Source organism: Chrysemys picta, chromosome 10 (genome assembly GCF_011386835.1).
Source record: "Chrysemys picta bellii isolate R12L10 chromosome 10, ASM1138683v2, whole genome shotgun sequence".
In the NCBI taxonomy this organism is placed as follows: Eukaryota; Metazoa; Chordata; order Testudines; family Emydidae; genus Chrysemys; species Chrysemys picta.
In genome coordinates, this window is record NC_088800.1 from 54,727,922 (window position 1) to 54,742,443 (window position 14,522).

A 14,522-nucleotide genomic window follows, 5' to 3' on the forward strand; every position below is an offset into this window, starting at 1 on the left:
CATACCACGGCAAGCATGGAGCCCACTCAGCTCACCGTCCCTGCTGCTGTTGTGGGCAAGTCTACTGTGGGGGCTGCTGTGATCCAAGTAGCCAATGCGCAATCATTGACGTTCTGTTATCAAGGGTAGTGACTCTGGGAAATGTGCGGGCCTTTTTAGATTGTAGGTGCATCATATTCCTGTCCTTTGTCGCTGGTGAAGAAATTTTGCAGCCATACATTCCAGTCTGGTCGGCGCTGTAACATCCCATAGCACTTCTGTGGTTGACACATGTAACAGCTCCAGGGCTCTTGCTCTTTTGCTTTGGCTGAGGTACCTTGCCCTACCAGGACCTCCAAGCATTCGACACAGAAGCACCTGCGGCAGCTGGCATTGCTACACAGCAGCAGCTCCTTGCCTTTGCAGCAGATGGTGCAGTAGGACTGGTACCCGTCCTCGTCGTACATGTAGAAGAGCTCCAGGAATCGATCCCTGCAAGTCTGTCAAAGGCCCCCCTCAAACAGCGGGTGGAATGTGGCTGGGTTTTTTCTCCCGCATGATAAACAACTGTCTTCAAGGCTCCTGTTGTTGTTTGTGACTTCGGAAACCATTTGCTCTCTGCTCTGGTCCTCCTCCACCCGCTCCTTGCTGTTGTTGCAGAAGTTAGTCTTTAGCCACTTGGCCGGGAGTTCTGAGAACATCTTCTCTGCCCGGCTCCTAGGAATCTCCAGGGCATGGTGTACAGCTCGTCGATAGGAGACCAGCTTATTAAACGTGGAGTGGTTGAAATGCTGCCTAAAAGCCATCAAACCCACCAGCTTGTCTGCTGAAACCTCGGAGAACTTCCCATCCCCAAACCATTTCACCCAGTGCATTCTGGAGATTGCCTGATGTTTGGACGTGACTCTGTAGGAGACGATGATTGCAGGCCACCAGGAGAAGCCCTTGATCTTCCCCAATTCCAAAATCTTTCCCATCCTGGTATTCCACCACTTTCCCTGCAACTCTGCTCTCCTGCTCCCCAGCGATGAGCTCGGGGGATACATTCTGGTCCTCCTGGGTGCTGCTGGCAGATGTGGTACTGCTGCTCTGGGGGGACTCCTTGGAATCCTCCTCAGTGAGGTCGATCAGGGGCACCTGGACAGACATGGCCATACTCCTCTTAGAGCACCGACTGGGAGCCAGAGACTCCAGGTCATTCTCTTCAAGTTTCATCTCATGGAGATTCAGTCCTGCCTGGAATATCATGTGAGCTGGAGACGTCTGCCTCAAGCTACTCTCCCAGCCGGCAGCACCACGCGGTCGCACCCTTACCCCTTGCTCACATGGCTCATGAAGCCTGGACAATAGTAAGGAGCAGTTCAGCTATAGGCTGAACAAGTTCAGAATGGTGGTTGAATGTGCCTTTGGACATTTAAAAGCTCGCTGGCGCTGTTTGCTGACTAGATCAGACCTCAGCGCAACCAAAATTCCCATTGTTATTGCTGCTTGCTGTGTGCTCCATAATATCTGTGAGAGTAAGGGGGAGACGTTTATGGCAGAGTGGGAGGTTGAGGCAAATCGCTTCGCATCCGATTTTGAGCAGCTAGACACCAGGGCAATTAGAAGAGCACAGCAAGGCGCGCTGCGCATCAGAGAGGCTTTGAAAACCAGTTTCATGGCTGGCCAGGCTTTGGTGTGACAGTTGTGTGTGTTTCTCCTTGAAGCAAACCCGCCCCGTTTGTTGATTTTAATCCCCTGTAAGCAAACCATCCTCCCCCCCCTTCGAAATAAAGTAACTATTGTTTTGAAACCATGCATTCTTTCTTTATTAATTTAGAAAAAAAAAAAAAGATAACCGACAAGCTAGCCTGGGTGGGGTGGGGGAGGAGGGAAGGGCAAGGCCACATTGCTTATTGTAGCCACACACATAATCAAACTGTTTGAATGACAGCCTTCTGTTGCTTGGGTCATCCTCTGCAGTGGAGTGGCTGGGTGCACGGAGCCGCCTTTTCTCCCCCGCCTTCCTGGGCATCTGGGTGAGGAGGCTATGGAACCTGGGGAGGAGGGTAGGCGGTTATACAGTGGATGCAGCGGGGGGGTGTGCTCTTGTTGGCTTTCCTGCAGCTCCAACAGACGCTTCATCTTGTACGTTTGCTCCCCATTAGCCTCAGCATCGCGTCCTGCCTCCGCTCTTCGCGCTCACTTAATTCTTTCCTGGCCTCTGCTACTGAATGCCTCCATGCATTAAGCTGTGCCATACCAGTGCGGTAGGACTGCATGAGCTCGGAAAACATGTCATCGCAAGTGCATTTTTTTCGCCTTCTAATCTGCGATAACCTCAGGGATGGAGATGTTTCTATGCTCTACAATTCTGGGGGGACTGCATGGTCACCTGTGCTGCTGAGTTCGCCACTCTGACCAAACAGGAAATTAAATTCAAAAGTTTCCGGGGCTTTTCCTGTGTACTTGGATAGTGCATGGGAGTTCAAAGTGCTGTCCAGAGCGGTCACAGTGGAGCACTCTGGCATAGCTCCCAGAGGCCAATACTATCGATTTGCATCTGCACTACCCCAAAGTCTATTTTAAGAGCCCTTTATGTCGACAGAATGGGGTTGGTTGTGTGGACGCAGATATTTTTACATTGACCTAACGTGGCTAAATTCAACCTAACCCCGTAGTGTAGACCAGGGCTAAGAAATAAAATAAGGATTTTTTTTTTTTTTTGAGTGATGGTCCCTATTGTATTCCTCTGAGGGTTATACACATGTGTCTCTGCTTCCACACCACATCCGCCACGGCCTGGAGCATTGTCCTTGCGACCAGTTTGCCTTTCTCCAAGATAGTCAGGAAGGAGGCACGATTCTGTTGGGGGAGGCTTGTCTGCAAAGTCCGCCAACAAGCCATAAGTAAGCAAGTCATATTTAGCTAATATGAGGGAGCTGATGACACCACAGCATCTGAGAATGATGAAGGGAATCACTCAGTTTCCGGCGGTGCCGGTGGAGCCAGGCTAAGCAGTTCAGCCTCCAACACTGGTTCTGAACACCTACTCGATGACTGTCAAAGAAGGGTGATGGGCACTCCTCTCATGCTGAATGGGAAGGCTCTGAAGGTGTATACTGAGGCCAGGACACCCAATAGGGCCCAAAGGAGGATCCTTCATTTGCTGTGGTGGGTCCCGAGGAGTGGGGTACCAGTGGCTCCTTTGCTAGGGAAAGGGAAGGTACTCTCACTGAGTCAGCAGAGCCTTTGGATAGTTGTATCAACAGTATGGGAGGGGTGGACCTGTGCTACATCCAAGTCTCTGATGCCAAGAAGTCAGAGCCTGGTTCTAATGGTGGCACCACGGGAACCACATGAGCTGGAAGAGAGCAGGCAGGAATACTGGGTGCATTTGTTGTTGATATGGGAGGCAAAGAGGCCTGTGGTTGGAGTCCTTTATCGGGTGAAGGACTATGACTATGGCGTCGTGGAGTTCCCATTCAGGGTCAGCCATGAACTGCCTGCTCAGAGTCTACAATCACGTTCTGAGTCCCCAGAAGATAGGCCGCTGGCGACAGGATTTTGTGGGCGATGCACCAATCCCACAGACTAATCGTTTCTGCACAAAGCACTAGCGATCGCATGCCCCTTTGTTTGTTGATGTAATAAACAGTTGCGGTGTTCTATAGAACAAGGTTTCTTTGCGTATGCGCCCCAAGTTTCTGCCAAAGGTCATATTTCACTTTTACCTTAATCAGACGATACATTTACCTGCTTTTCTTCCCGAAGCCTTGCGCCTTAGCGGAGGAGAGCGCCTTCACTCCCTCAACGTCTGCAGGGCCTTGGCTTTCTACCTGCAGAGAATGAGATCATTCAGGAAGTCTCCCTGACTATTTATCATTATAACAGAAAGGATTAAGGGATAGGCGATATCCACTCAGAGCATTAAGTAAGTTTTGGGGTGCGTTATGCTCTGCTATTGGTTATTGGGACTGTCTCCACCCCTTGGTATGAGCCCACTCCACAAGAGCGTAAGCATCAATTATATCCGTGCTTCAAGATACACTGCTTATGGACATACGTAGGGCGGCCACCTGGAGTTCGGTACATACTTTTGCTTCACATTACACCTTGGAACAAGATTCTGTGATGAATGCCTCATTCCACAGAGCTGTTGTCCAGTCATCAGTTCTGTTATCTCCTCACGCACCCCTCCTCATGACTAGGTACTGCTTGTTAATCACCCTCAATGGAATACAGTATGGACCATCACTCAGAAAAGAAGAGGTGATTACTTACCTGTAACTGCAGGTACTTAGAGTTGTATGGTTCCTATTTGTATTCCAGTCCCACCCTCCTTCCCTTATGCTGTGGATCTCTCGTGAATTGTGGTGGTGAAGGAACTGAGGGCATGGTTGGTCCGCCCTGCCCTTTATCGCCGCCTCAGACAAAACCATGAGGTGGAGCAAGGGTGCATTCACGGACCAACGGACACTACTGCTTTCAAAATCTCCAGCTCCGGACATGTGGAGCATGTGTGTTACCCTCAGTGGAATATAGATAGGGACCACTCATCTTGAAGAACCTCCAGTTACAGGTAAGTAACAGGTACTTACTGCCATGATTCTTCTTCAGTGGATTGTTGTCCACTTCTTCACGTGAACGCTGTTGCAGGCTCTGGTGTAGAAAAACCCATCCCTCAAGCCAAAAAAACACCACCTAATTATGCTCAAAAAAGCAGCAATAAAAGTTAAATGTGAAAGTTTTAAGCCTGTTTTGTAGAGAGAACCTCATGGCTTTGTGGAAGTAGGGAAGCTAATTCAGAGTATGTGTGATCCTCCATGGAGGCCAAACGGAACTGGCAGGGTTTCAAGAGTGGCCAAGTTAAGCCCTATCTCAGTGATTGATATATCTTCTATGGACTGAAGGCAGGATGACAAGAAGGAAAAGCCCACTGTAGTAAAAAGAACAGGAGTACTTGTGGCACCTTAGAGACTAACAGATTTATTAGAGCATAAGCTTTCGTGGACTACAGCCCACTTCTTCGGATGCATACAGAGTGGAATAAATATTGAGGAGATATATATACACACATACAGAGAGCATAAACAGGTGGGAGTTGTCTTACCAACTCTGAGAGGCCAATTAAGTAAGAGAAAAAAAACTTTTGAAGTGATAATCAAGATAGCCCAGTACAGACAGTTTGATAAGAAGTGTGAGAATACTTACAAGGGGAGATAGATTCAATGTTTGTAATGGCTCAGCCATTCCCAGTCCTTATTCAATCCTTTGTTGATTGTGTCTAGTTTGCATATCAATTCCAGCTCAGCAGTCTCTCGTTGGAGTCTGTTTTTGAAGTTTTTCTGTTGTAATATAGCCACCCGCAGGTCTGTCATTGAATGGCCAGACAGGTTAAAGTGTTCTCCCACTGGTTTTTGAGTATTATGATTCCTGATGTCCGATTTGTGTCCATTAATTCTTTTGCGTAGAGACTGTCCGGTTTGGCCAATGTACATGGCAGAGGGGCATTGCTGGCACATGATGGCATATATCACATTGGTAGATGTGCAGGTGAACGAGCCCCTGATGGTATGGCTGATGTGATTAGGTCCTATGATGATGTCACTTGAATAGATATGTGGACAGAGTTGGCATCGGGCTTTGTTACAAGGATAGGTTCCTGGGTCAGTGGTTTTGTTCAGTGATGTGTGGTTGCTGGTGAGTATTTGCTTTAGGTTGGGGGGTTGTCTGTAAGCGAGGACAGGTCTGTCTCCCAAGATCTGTGAGAGTAAAGGATCATCTTTCAGGATAGGTTGTAGATCTCTGATGATGCGCTGGAGAGGTTTTAGTTGGGGGCTGAAGGTGACAGCTAGTGGTGTTCTGTTATTTTCTTTGTTGGGCCTGTCTTGTAGGAGGTGACTTCTGGGTACTCGTCTGGCTCTGTCAATCTGTTTTTTCACTTCAGCAGGTGGGTATTGTAGTTTTAAGAATGCTTGACAGAGATCTTGTAGGTGCTTGTCTCTATCTGAGGGACTGGAGCAAATGCGGTTATATCTTAGAGCTTGGCTGTAGACAATGGATCGTTTGGTGTGTCCTGGGTGGAAGCTGGAGGCATGTAGGTAAGTGTAGCGGTCAGTAGGTTTCCGGTATAGGGTGGTATTTATGTGACCATCACTTATTAGCACAGTAGTGTCCAGGAAATGGACCGCTTGTGTGGATTGATCTAGGCTGAGGTTGATGGTGGGATGGAAATTATTGAAATCATGGTGAAATTCCTCAAGGGCTTCTTTTCCATGGGTCCAGATGATGAAGATGTCATCAATGTAGCGCAAGTAGAGTAGGGGCGTTAGGGGACGAGAGCTAAGGAAGCGTTGTTCTAAGTCAGCCATAAAAATGTTGGCATATTGCGGGGCCATGCGGGTACCCATAGCAGTGCCGCTGACTTGAAGGTATATCTTGTCCCCAAATGTGAAATAGTTGTGGATGAGGACAAAATCACAAAGTTCAGCCACCAGGTTAGCTGTGACATTATCGGGGATACTGTTCCTGATAGCTTGTAGTCCATCTTTGTGTGGAATATTGGTGTAGAGGGCTTCTACGTCCATAGTGGCCAGGATGGTGTTTTCTGGAAGATCACTGATGGATTGTAGTTTCCTCAGGAAGTCAGTGGTGTCTCGAAGATAGCTGGGAGTGCTGGTAGCGTAGGGTCTGAGGAGAGTGTCCACATAACCAGACAAGCCTGATGTTAGGGTGCCAATGCCTGAGATGATGCGGCATCCAGGATTTCCAGGTTTATGGATCTTGGGTAGCAAATAGAATACCCCTGGTCGGGGTTCTAGGCATGTGTCTGTACAGATTTGTTCCTGTGCTTTGTCAGGGAGTTTCTTGAGCAGATGGTGTAGTTTCTTTAGGTAATCCTCAGTGGGATCAGAGGATAATGGCCTGTAGAATGTGGCGTTAGAGAGCTGTCTAGCAGCCTCTTGGTCATATTCCAATTTATTCATGATGATGACAGCACCTCCTTTGTCAGCCTTTTTGATTGATGTCAGGGTTGTTTCTGAGGCTGTAGATGGCGTTGTGTTCAGCATTGCTGAGGTTATGTGGCAAGTGATGTTGCTTTTCCACAATTTCAGCCTTTGCACGTTGACTGAAGCAATCTATGTAGAAATCCAGTCTGTTGTTTCGACCGTCCGGAGGAGTCCACGCAGAATCCTTTCTTTTGTAGTGCTGGTAGGGGGGATTCTGTGGGTTAGTATGCTGTTCAGAGGTATGTTGGAAATATTCTTTGAGTCGGAGACGTCGGAAGTAGGATTCTAGGTCACCGCAGAACTGTATCACATTCATGGGTCTGGAGGGACAAAAGGAGAGACCCCGAGATAGGACAGACTCTTCTGCTGGGCTAAGAGTATAGCTGGAAAGATTAACAATATTGCTGGGTGGGTTAAGGGAACTACTGTTGTGGCTGCTTGTGGTATGTAGCAGTTTAGATAGTTTAGTGTCCTTTTTCCTTTGTAGAGAGGCAAAGTTTGTCTTGTAAATGGCTTGTCTAGTTTTTGTAAAGTCTATCCATGAGGAAGTTTGTGTGGAAGGTTGGTTTCTTATGAGAGTATCCAGTTCTGAGAGCTCATTCTTAATCTTTCCCTGTTTGCTGTATAGGATGCTGATCAGGTGGTTTCGCAGTTTCTTTGAGAGTGTGTGACACAGTCTCTCAGCATAGTCTGTGTGATATGTAGATTGTAATGGATTTTTTACCTTTAGTCCTTTTGGTATGATGTCCATCTGCTTGCATTTGGAAAGGAAGATGTCTGTCTGTATCTGTACGAGTTTTTTCATGAAGTTGATGGATTTCCACTCCATACGGCTAAATGCAGTGCCTTGCATAATGACAGGTTTCAGAGTAGCAGCCGTGTTAGTCTGTATCCGCAAAAAGAACAGGAGTACTTGTGGCACCTTAGAGACTAACAAATTTATTAGAGCATAAGCTTTCGTGGACTACAGCCCACTTCTTCGGATGCATACAGAGTGGAATAAATATTGAGGAGATATATATACACGTATACAGAGAGCATAAACAGGTGGGAGTGGTACTACTACCACTGTAGTAGTAATGAACTTAATTATGAAAGAGAAATTACCTCCCATCACTCAGGCAAATTATTGTGTAATCCACTCAGATTAGTCTGTACATGTGTAATTTGATTAGTATACCTGGATGAGCAGCATAAGTGGATTATTCTGCACACTGCAATCATGAACCTTTTCTAATATTTAAGTTATTAAAGCAACATTATGAACCTTAATCGCTCATTACCAGTAGTTAGACACTCATGCTACAATTAATAGTTATATATTGCCAAGTGCTAGCTACTAATGGTAATATTTATTACTGGGATTTCTGGTACATAATTGCTGCATTCCAAGTTACTGTAGAGAATGCTTTAGTAATCAGATTATAAGGGAAGGAAGGAAAGAGTCTCAATAGAAACTTCTGCACGCAATTAAAGAAGCTTCACTGATTGCAGCTACAATGTTGTCACTTGATTTACTGTTTGTATTGTTAATAAAAAAAAATAAGTAAGAAAACCAGTGACAGAACAGATGGGTTGGTAAGATTCTGTATAACATTTTGTTATATGCACTTAATTGTATTTTACTCTTCCATGCTTCTTGAATGCTTAATGTAATTCCATATAAATACAAAATGAAGGTTAAGCAAAGCACTCTGAAAAAATACCGAAGTTGAGATTGTATGCAAAACCTTCCCACTGTCCATCATGTTATATGCATTATAATATCGTCTATAATTTCAGTGTAACATTATTTCCCAATCATAACATATAAACTTTTTCCCTAAAATCTTGCAAAAACTATTACATGATGTAGTAACACAAATTTCATTGTCAGAATGGTCTAGAATATCTTTATTGACAAATTCTGTAATGTTTTCTCTCTAACCAAGTATTTTAATAACTTAGTCCTAGCCACGTATTATACAATTTCTTTTCAAACAGCAGCAAAGCTTCCCTTAACTGGAAATGTGAATGATTTATATATGCCAAAACATTTTAACTATTACTCTGTTAATGGTTAGTCTGCATTAAGCTGTGGCTTATTGTGTACTTTTCATTTAAATGACTTTCATGGATTGGTTAGAATGCATGCTGGTACACAGTACTACAAGACCTATAATTGTAGAAAAATATGGCATTTCCTGATTAAATTCTGAAGCATGCAACTGTAATGCTCTCTTAATGTAACTGCCTTTATGAAATTTCTATTTAAAATATAGATAAAAAAGAAGCTTCATTCTCCTTGTCTTTTGAAGCTCTGCTCAGATACCAAAAGTCTACCTTTGGTCAGAGACCAAGCATGGAAAATTTCAGCCCAAGTAACGGGACTTAAGGGAAGGTTAGGAGTGACTGAAAACAGCTCTCATTATAAAATGACCAAAAGTTATTTTGCAGGCTCTTCACAAAGCGTGCATTACAAATGCGGGCAACCTCTCCCATATCCATTTTCTCTGAAAATGAGGTTCTGCCCCACTTCAAATACACCATGGAAGGGAACCTTTTTTTTTTTTCTTTTGCAGGCTGAGCTTTTTCCTGTCCCTCTCTCTCCACCCCCTTCCTTCACAAAGCAAGGACAGTTTGGAATGTTTATTAATTCAAGACTGCTTGATATCTCTCCCTGGAATCTTCCTAGGTAGACTTGAAGGAGCACTTCATTTCAGCTGTTCAGAAGCCTCCCAACTAAGTTGATATCTTTCCCCACCCAACAGGATCCTCTACTGAAAAGATTACAAGTAAATAGAGAACCAAAAATACTGTCTTCAGTAATTTCAAGGATGCTGCTCTAATCTTCTCTAAGAGTTTTCCCCTGAATGACTTCAACCAGGACTCCCTCTAAAGCAATTTACGGTTTAATGTTGGTACTTAACAGATAATTGATGATGATGATGATATAGGCAAAGGTCATGTTTCTTTCAGCCATCACACACCAAGACAAAATGGGATATGTGGTGGTTTAACGCTAGCTTCTGTTCATCTTTCCCATATTCACAGGACTTCTTTCCTGAAAAGGAAAACCCAGAGAATTGTTTCTCAAAAAGAAAAGCCCTATAAAAGGAATTTTTTTCCCCTCTGGAGGAATCTGAACAGCATAGGAAGAAAAGAAGAAATCCCCTGCCCACAAGCATTCTTCGCCTTATTTTTCATACCTTAAGAAGCCGACAATTCTGAAGATGAAACTAAAGAGGTTTTTTCCTCCTAAAACTTTGAAGGCTAAATTGTGAAATGATCAGTTACCTATATATTTCGGGGGGAAAGGCATAACAAGATCCAGTGTCTGTAAGCTGAGGTGTGTTTAAAAAAACAAAAAACAAAAAAAAACATTCAGACTGAAAATAAGATGCAGATTTTAACAGAGAGGGTAATTAAACATTAAAACAGCATATCAAGGGATATGGTAAATTCTCCATCTCTTTTAGTCTTTTAAAGACTGGATATTTTTCTAAATGATGTACTCTAGCTTAGCTACAGGTTAGTGGGCTCAATGTCCAGGAAATTCTATGTCCTGTTATGCAGAAGGTCTGGCTAGATTATTATAGTGATCTCTTTTGGCCTTAAAATCTATTAAATGAAATAATCCAGAACCATTAAATTCCAAAGTATCCAAGCCACACCACCAAGACTGCACAGCCAGTAGGAGGAACTTTCTCTTTTCCTCTAAAAAGAAATTCCACATCCCATTTCGTTCCTTCTTGGAGAATGCCACAAAATGTAAGTGGGAGTTTCTTAATAAAAGACTTTCTAAGCAATCTCAAAAGTTCTCAGGAGAACGTGGATCCCTTCGGAAGGAGAATTCCTGCATATGATACTCATGACTAGGAGACTGGAATGAGCACTCCATGAGGTCTGCAAGGTGCTGGCCGCATCCCAACTGTCTTGTAGCTTCCACCTGCTTTGCATGAATTATTTTTGCCTTGGCTGACAGTTTCCAGGAGGAAGTGCCAAAAACAATCCAGGGAACTTAAATCAGTGTTTCAGAGATTTCTTCAGCAGCAGCAGTTATTTAAGACTTCTTTCTGGATTCATTTCACTTCTGAAGACAGTTGCAATGGGCAGAAGGCACCATTAGTTAAGATAACGAAAAACAGATTTATAAGTTAAACATCTCGTGTCAGGTTCCAAATATTCTTGGGGAAAGCTTTTCTGGAAGTTTCTTGTCAAAGTTATCAGTAAAGAAATCGTTTCCCTCTCCAAAGCATTAAGGTAGGGATTACAAATCCTTTCGCAAGAATAAAGGAATTCTTAATACCTAGAGGGAGTTCATCCTGTGTTCAGCTGGCTGAGCAGGAAGTGGGTGAATCCATGGAATGGAGTCTCTACTAGTCAAGAATGGCAATAGTTGGAACTTTTTACATCCAAACAAAATACTAAAAGCATGCTGTTCTTTACCAGACATGCTGCCTTAGACACTGTCTCCAAAGCCTATCTAAAACAGCTCCTATCTGTCCTTCAGCATCTCTGATCTTCAGAACAGATGAGATCTGACTGAGAAAATCCTCCATTTTATTAGTGGCACCTCTCTGACCTTGGTGGCCATGTTATGCAGATTTCACCTCAAATAATCCTCTCTTCTACCTCTGCTTCTTTTCTTCACAGTCCTCCCGAAGAGAGATATTTACTTAATGTTCCTTTTACCACCCAGAATCTGAGCCCCATTAATCCACTTGGATATTAAGAAGCAGCAATTAAAAAAATAGTTACTTGAGTCTGTGGTTATAAACTCATTCCAACTTGCGTCTGATGAAGTGGGCATTCACCCACGAAAGCTTATGCTCCAATACTTCTGTTAGTCTGAAAGGTGCCACAGGACCCTCTGTTGCTTTTTACAGTGTCAAGATGGGGTCAAGTTCTATCCAATCATAATGACAGCACTTGATACCACTTTGCAGTATAAATTACAGTAATATCAAGCTCCTTGTCTCTAGGTCTGAAGGCCAACACTCTGTGCTAGCATACTTTGACAATATCAAATATTTTGGGTGTGGACAAACCGACTAATCTCCTCTCCACGTCCGGCAATTTCTGAGGACAAAAACCATTAATAAGCTGTAGAAGGCTATACAGAGTAATCCCCGAAACTCTCCACCTGGATTTGAATGCCTTAACAAAACTTCATCTTGGACCTCTTCACCAAAAGTCTTCATCCTCTCAGCAACGCAAATTTTTAAACTGTGTGGTGGTTTTCCTACACCCAACATTCATTCCTAAGGTTAATGCGCATTTTTCACTGCTGTCAGGAGGAAGTCTTCCCTCCCTCCTCCTTTTTGTCAAGGCTATGTTCATCCAAAATAATCAGTCTGATATATTTTGGATGTGCAAAGAGCACTCCATAATTATTTCAAGATTTTTCAGAAAATCTCCTTTCTTGTCCAGTCAATCCACTCCTGAGAGCAAAACAAGGCATCAGAATCATCTGTTACTGGGTGGCTGAAACTGTGTTTCAGGAAAGTGTAACTGATTTTGGAATACTGATACTGTTACTAAATCCTGATCAGAAATTTCTTATGCCACTTATCAAGCTATCTGGTAATTTGTCCATATTATAGACAATAGAACTTGGACATACAGTTTTCTGCAGATTTTAGTCCCTCCCTGCAGTTTTCTTTGTTTTAAAAATCTCAGTAGGGGTAACAGACATGGCTGTATTTGGGGGGCGGAGGGGAATTGTTCTTAACTGATTATCTTTTCTTTGACTGGCCAGGTGCTCTATTCCATCCCTCATTAAAAATTTCCCTCTCTGCCCAGTAGAAAGATCTCTTTAACAGGGTAGGATTGTTAATCTGCAGTCATGAAGTTAATAAATATGTTGAAATTCTGGAAATACTCTCTGGCAAGGTTTCAAGAAAGGCAAAGCCAAAGTGTCCTAGTGATTCAGGTCTAGTTCTGCCTCCGATCTGCACAGCAGAATGAAAAAAACACATTAGGAATAATGAACCTAGTTGTTTGGAGATGAGAAATTATTTGATAATGACAAAATTCTGTCTTAAAGTATATAGAACAGAGCAGTTTTAATATCTGAGGGAAGTTCTTTTCTTTATATTTTAACTGTGTTTGGGGTTTTTGTTTCTTTTAAAACAGTCTTTAAACCTGAAGAGCTGCGCCAGGCTCTCATGCCTACCCTTGAAGCATTGTACCGGCAGGACCCAGAGTCCCTTCCTTTCAGACAGCCTGTGGATCCTCAGCTCCTAGGGATTCCAGTGAGTTAACATTAAAAGCCTTCGTGGTATATGTATATATGCATGTATGATATCTCATAATTCTTATTTTTGTAAACTCATTTGCCTAATATCTTTGTGCTTGTTCAAGTTGTATATGGCCATGGGAACATCAGCTGTGTGCCCTTAAAGTTTTCTCTCCTTGAGTTCCAGTTAAGAGGTAAGAATGAATGTCTGAATTTCCATGGGAACCAGAATGTACAAGTTGCTCTTCTTCGAGTAGTGACCATATGGGTGCTCCACTTTAGGTGCAAATGGGCTTCTCAAGCCCCTTCATTGGAGACGTTCCGTTAGCAGTGTCTGTTTGGCCCCCACCTGCACTCTATACAACCTTGGGCCACCTATCAAGGATATATAGGGCTGCACAGGTGAACCATCCTCAGTTCCTTCTTCGCTGCCTTGACCTGAGATGGAGCTCTAGCATGTCTGCCTCGTCCATTCTTCAGCGTGTTCTACAGTTGTTCTTTTTGTAAGTTTAGTGTTTCTGATTAGTGTTACTTGCTATAGTATAGAATTGGTTAGATGATAGTGAGAGGATTGACTTTTTCCTCTCCCTTTTTCAAACACTACCTCTCTTGTCAGGAGGCTATCCCAGTCAGCAACGGTCACTCTTAGTGCATCTGCTGCTTGGGAGAGTTCCGTATCTAGCAAAAGTGTAACTTTAGCTTAGCTCTCAAATCTAGAGTATGGAAGAATTGAGAGATCAAACGGAGACTTCTGATGATGGAGCATTCCCTCCCTTCCACCTGCTATAAAGTCATGTCAGGGGACACATTCCCCCCTCCCCTAGTACATATGTTTCCAGACAGATCCAGTGCCCTTCCGACCTCAGCCCAGGTCTCCCCTAAGAAGGGGAAGACTTTGGAGGACTCAGGGAAAGCTCCAAAGAAGAGAAGCTCAGTCTCCCACCACAAGAAGCCAGCTCCCAAAGGCCCCAATTGCATGCTAAGTCTGTGGTGCTGGAGGTCTTGACCTCTTGGCTTGGTACTGCGGAGGCAAAAGGTTCTTCCTCGAGTACTGGTGGAGCCGGGAGATTCTAGAGCACTTTGGAGAAGCATGGCTCTGGCAGGCCCCCAGTACCATCTGTGAAGGACAGGGAGGTGAAGTCTAGGATGCACACTCCTTTAGAATGGCAGTGTCTGTCAGACTTACCATTTCATCAGTACTGGACTAATGAAAGCACCAGACACTTTCAGCCTCGGCACCAACGTGTTCCAAATCGACAGTACCATCCACCTCAGCTATTGCACAGTATCGATCCACTCAGTACCACAGGCATTTACTCCAGGGACTTGTC

At 44.0% G+C, this 14,522-nt stretch overlaps 1 protein-coding gene and 1 pseudogene across 11 annotated transcripts in view; one reads left to right on the forward strand and one right to left on the reverse strand.

Moving 5' to 3' along the window:
• The window catches only part of CREBBP (CREB binding protein), a 180,609-nt gene that overhangs the window by 124,767 nt on the left and 41,320 nt on the right, over positions 1-14,522 (forward strand). For all 11 annotated transcript variants that reach the window (XM_042854095.2, XM_042854098.2, XM_005306180.5 and 8 more), the window contains exon 17: positions 13,089-13,207. In XM_042854095.2, the coding sequence (XP_042710029.1) occupies positions 13,089-13,207 (119 nt within the window). The remainder of the gene's footprint in view (positions 1-13,088; positions 13,208-14,522) is intronic.
• Positions 156-4,565, reverse strand: LOC135973724 (DNA (cytosine-5)-methyltransferase 3B-like; annotated as a pseudogene).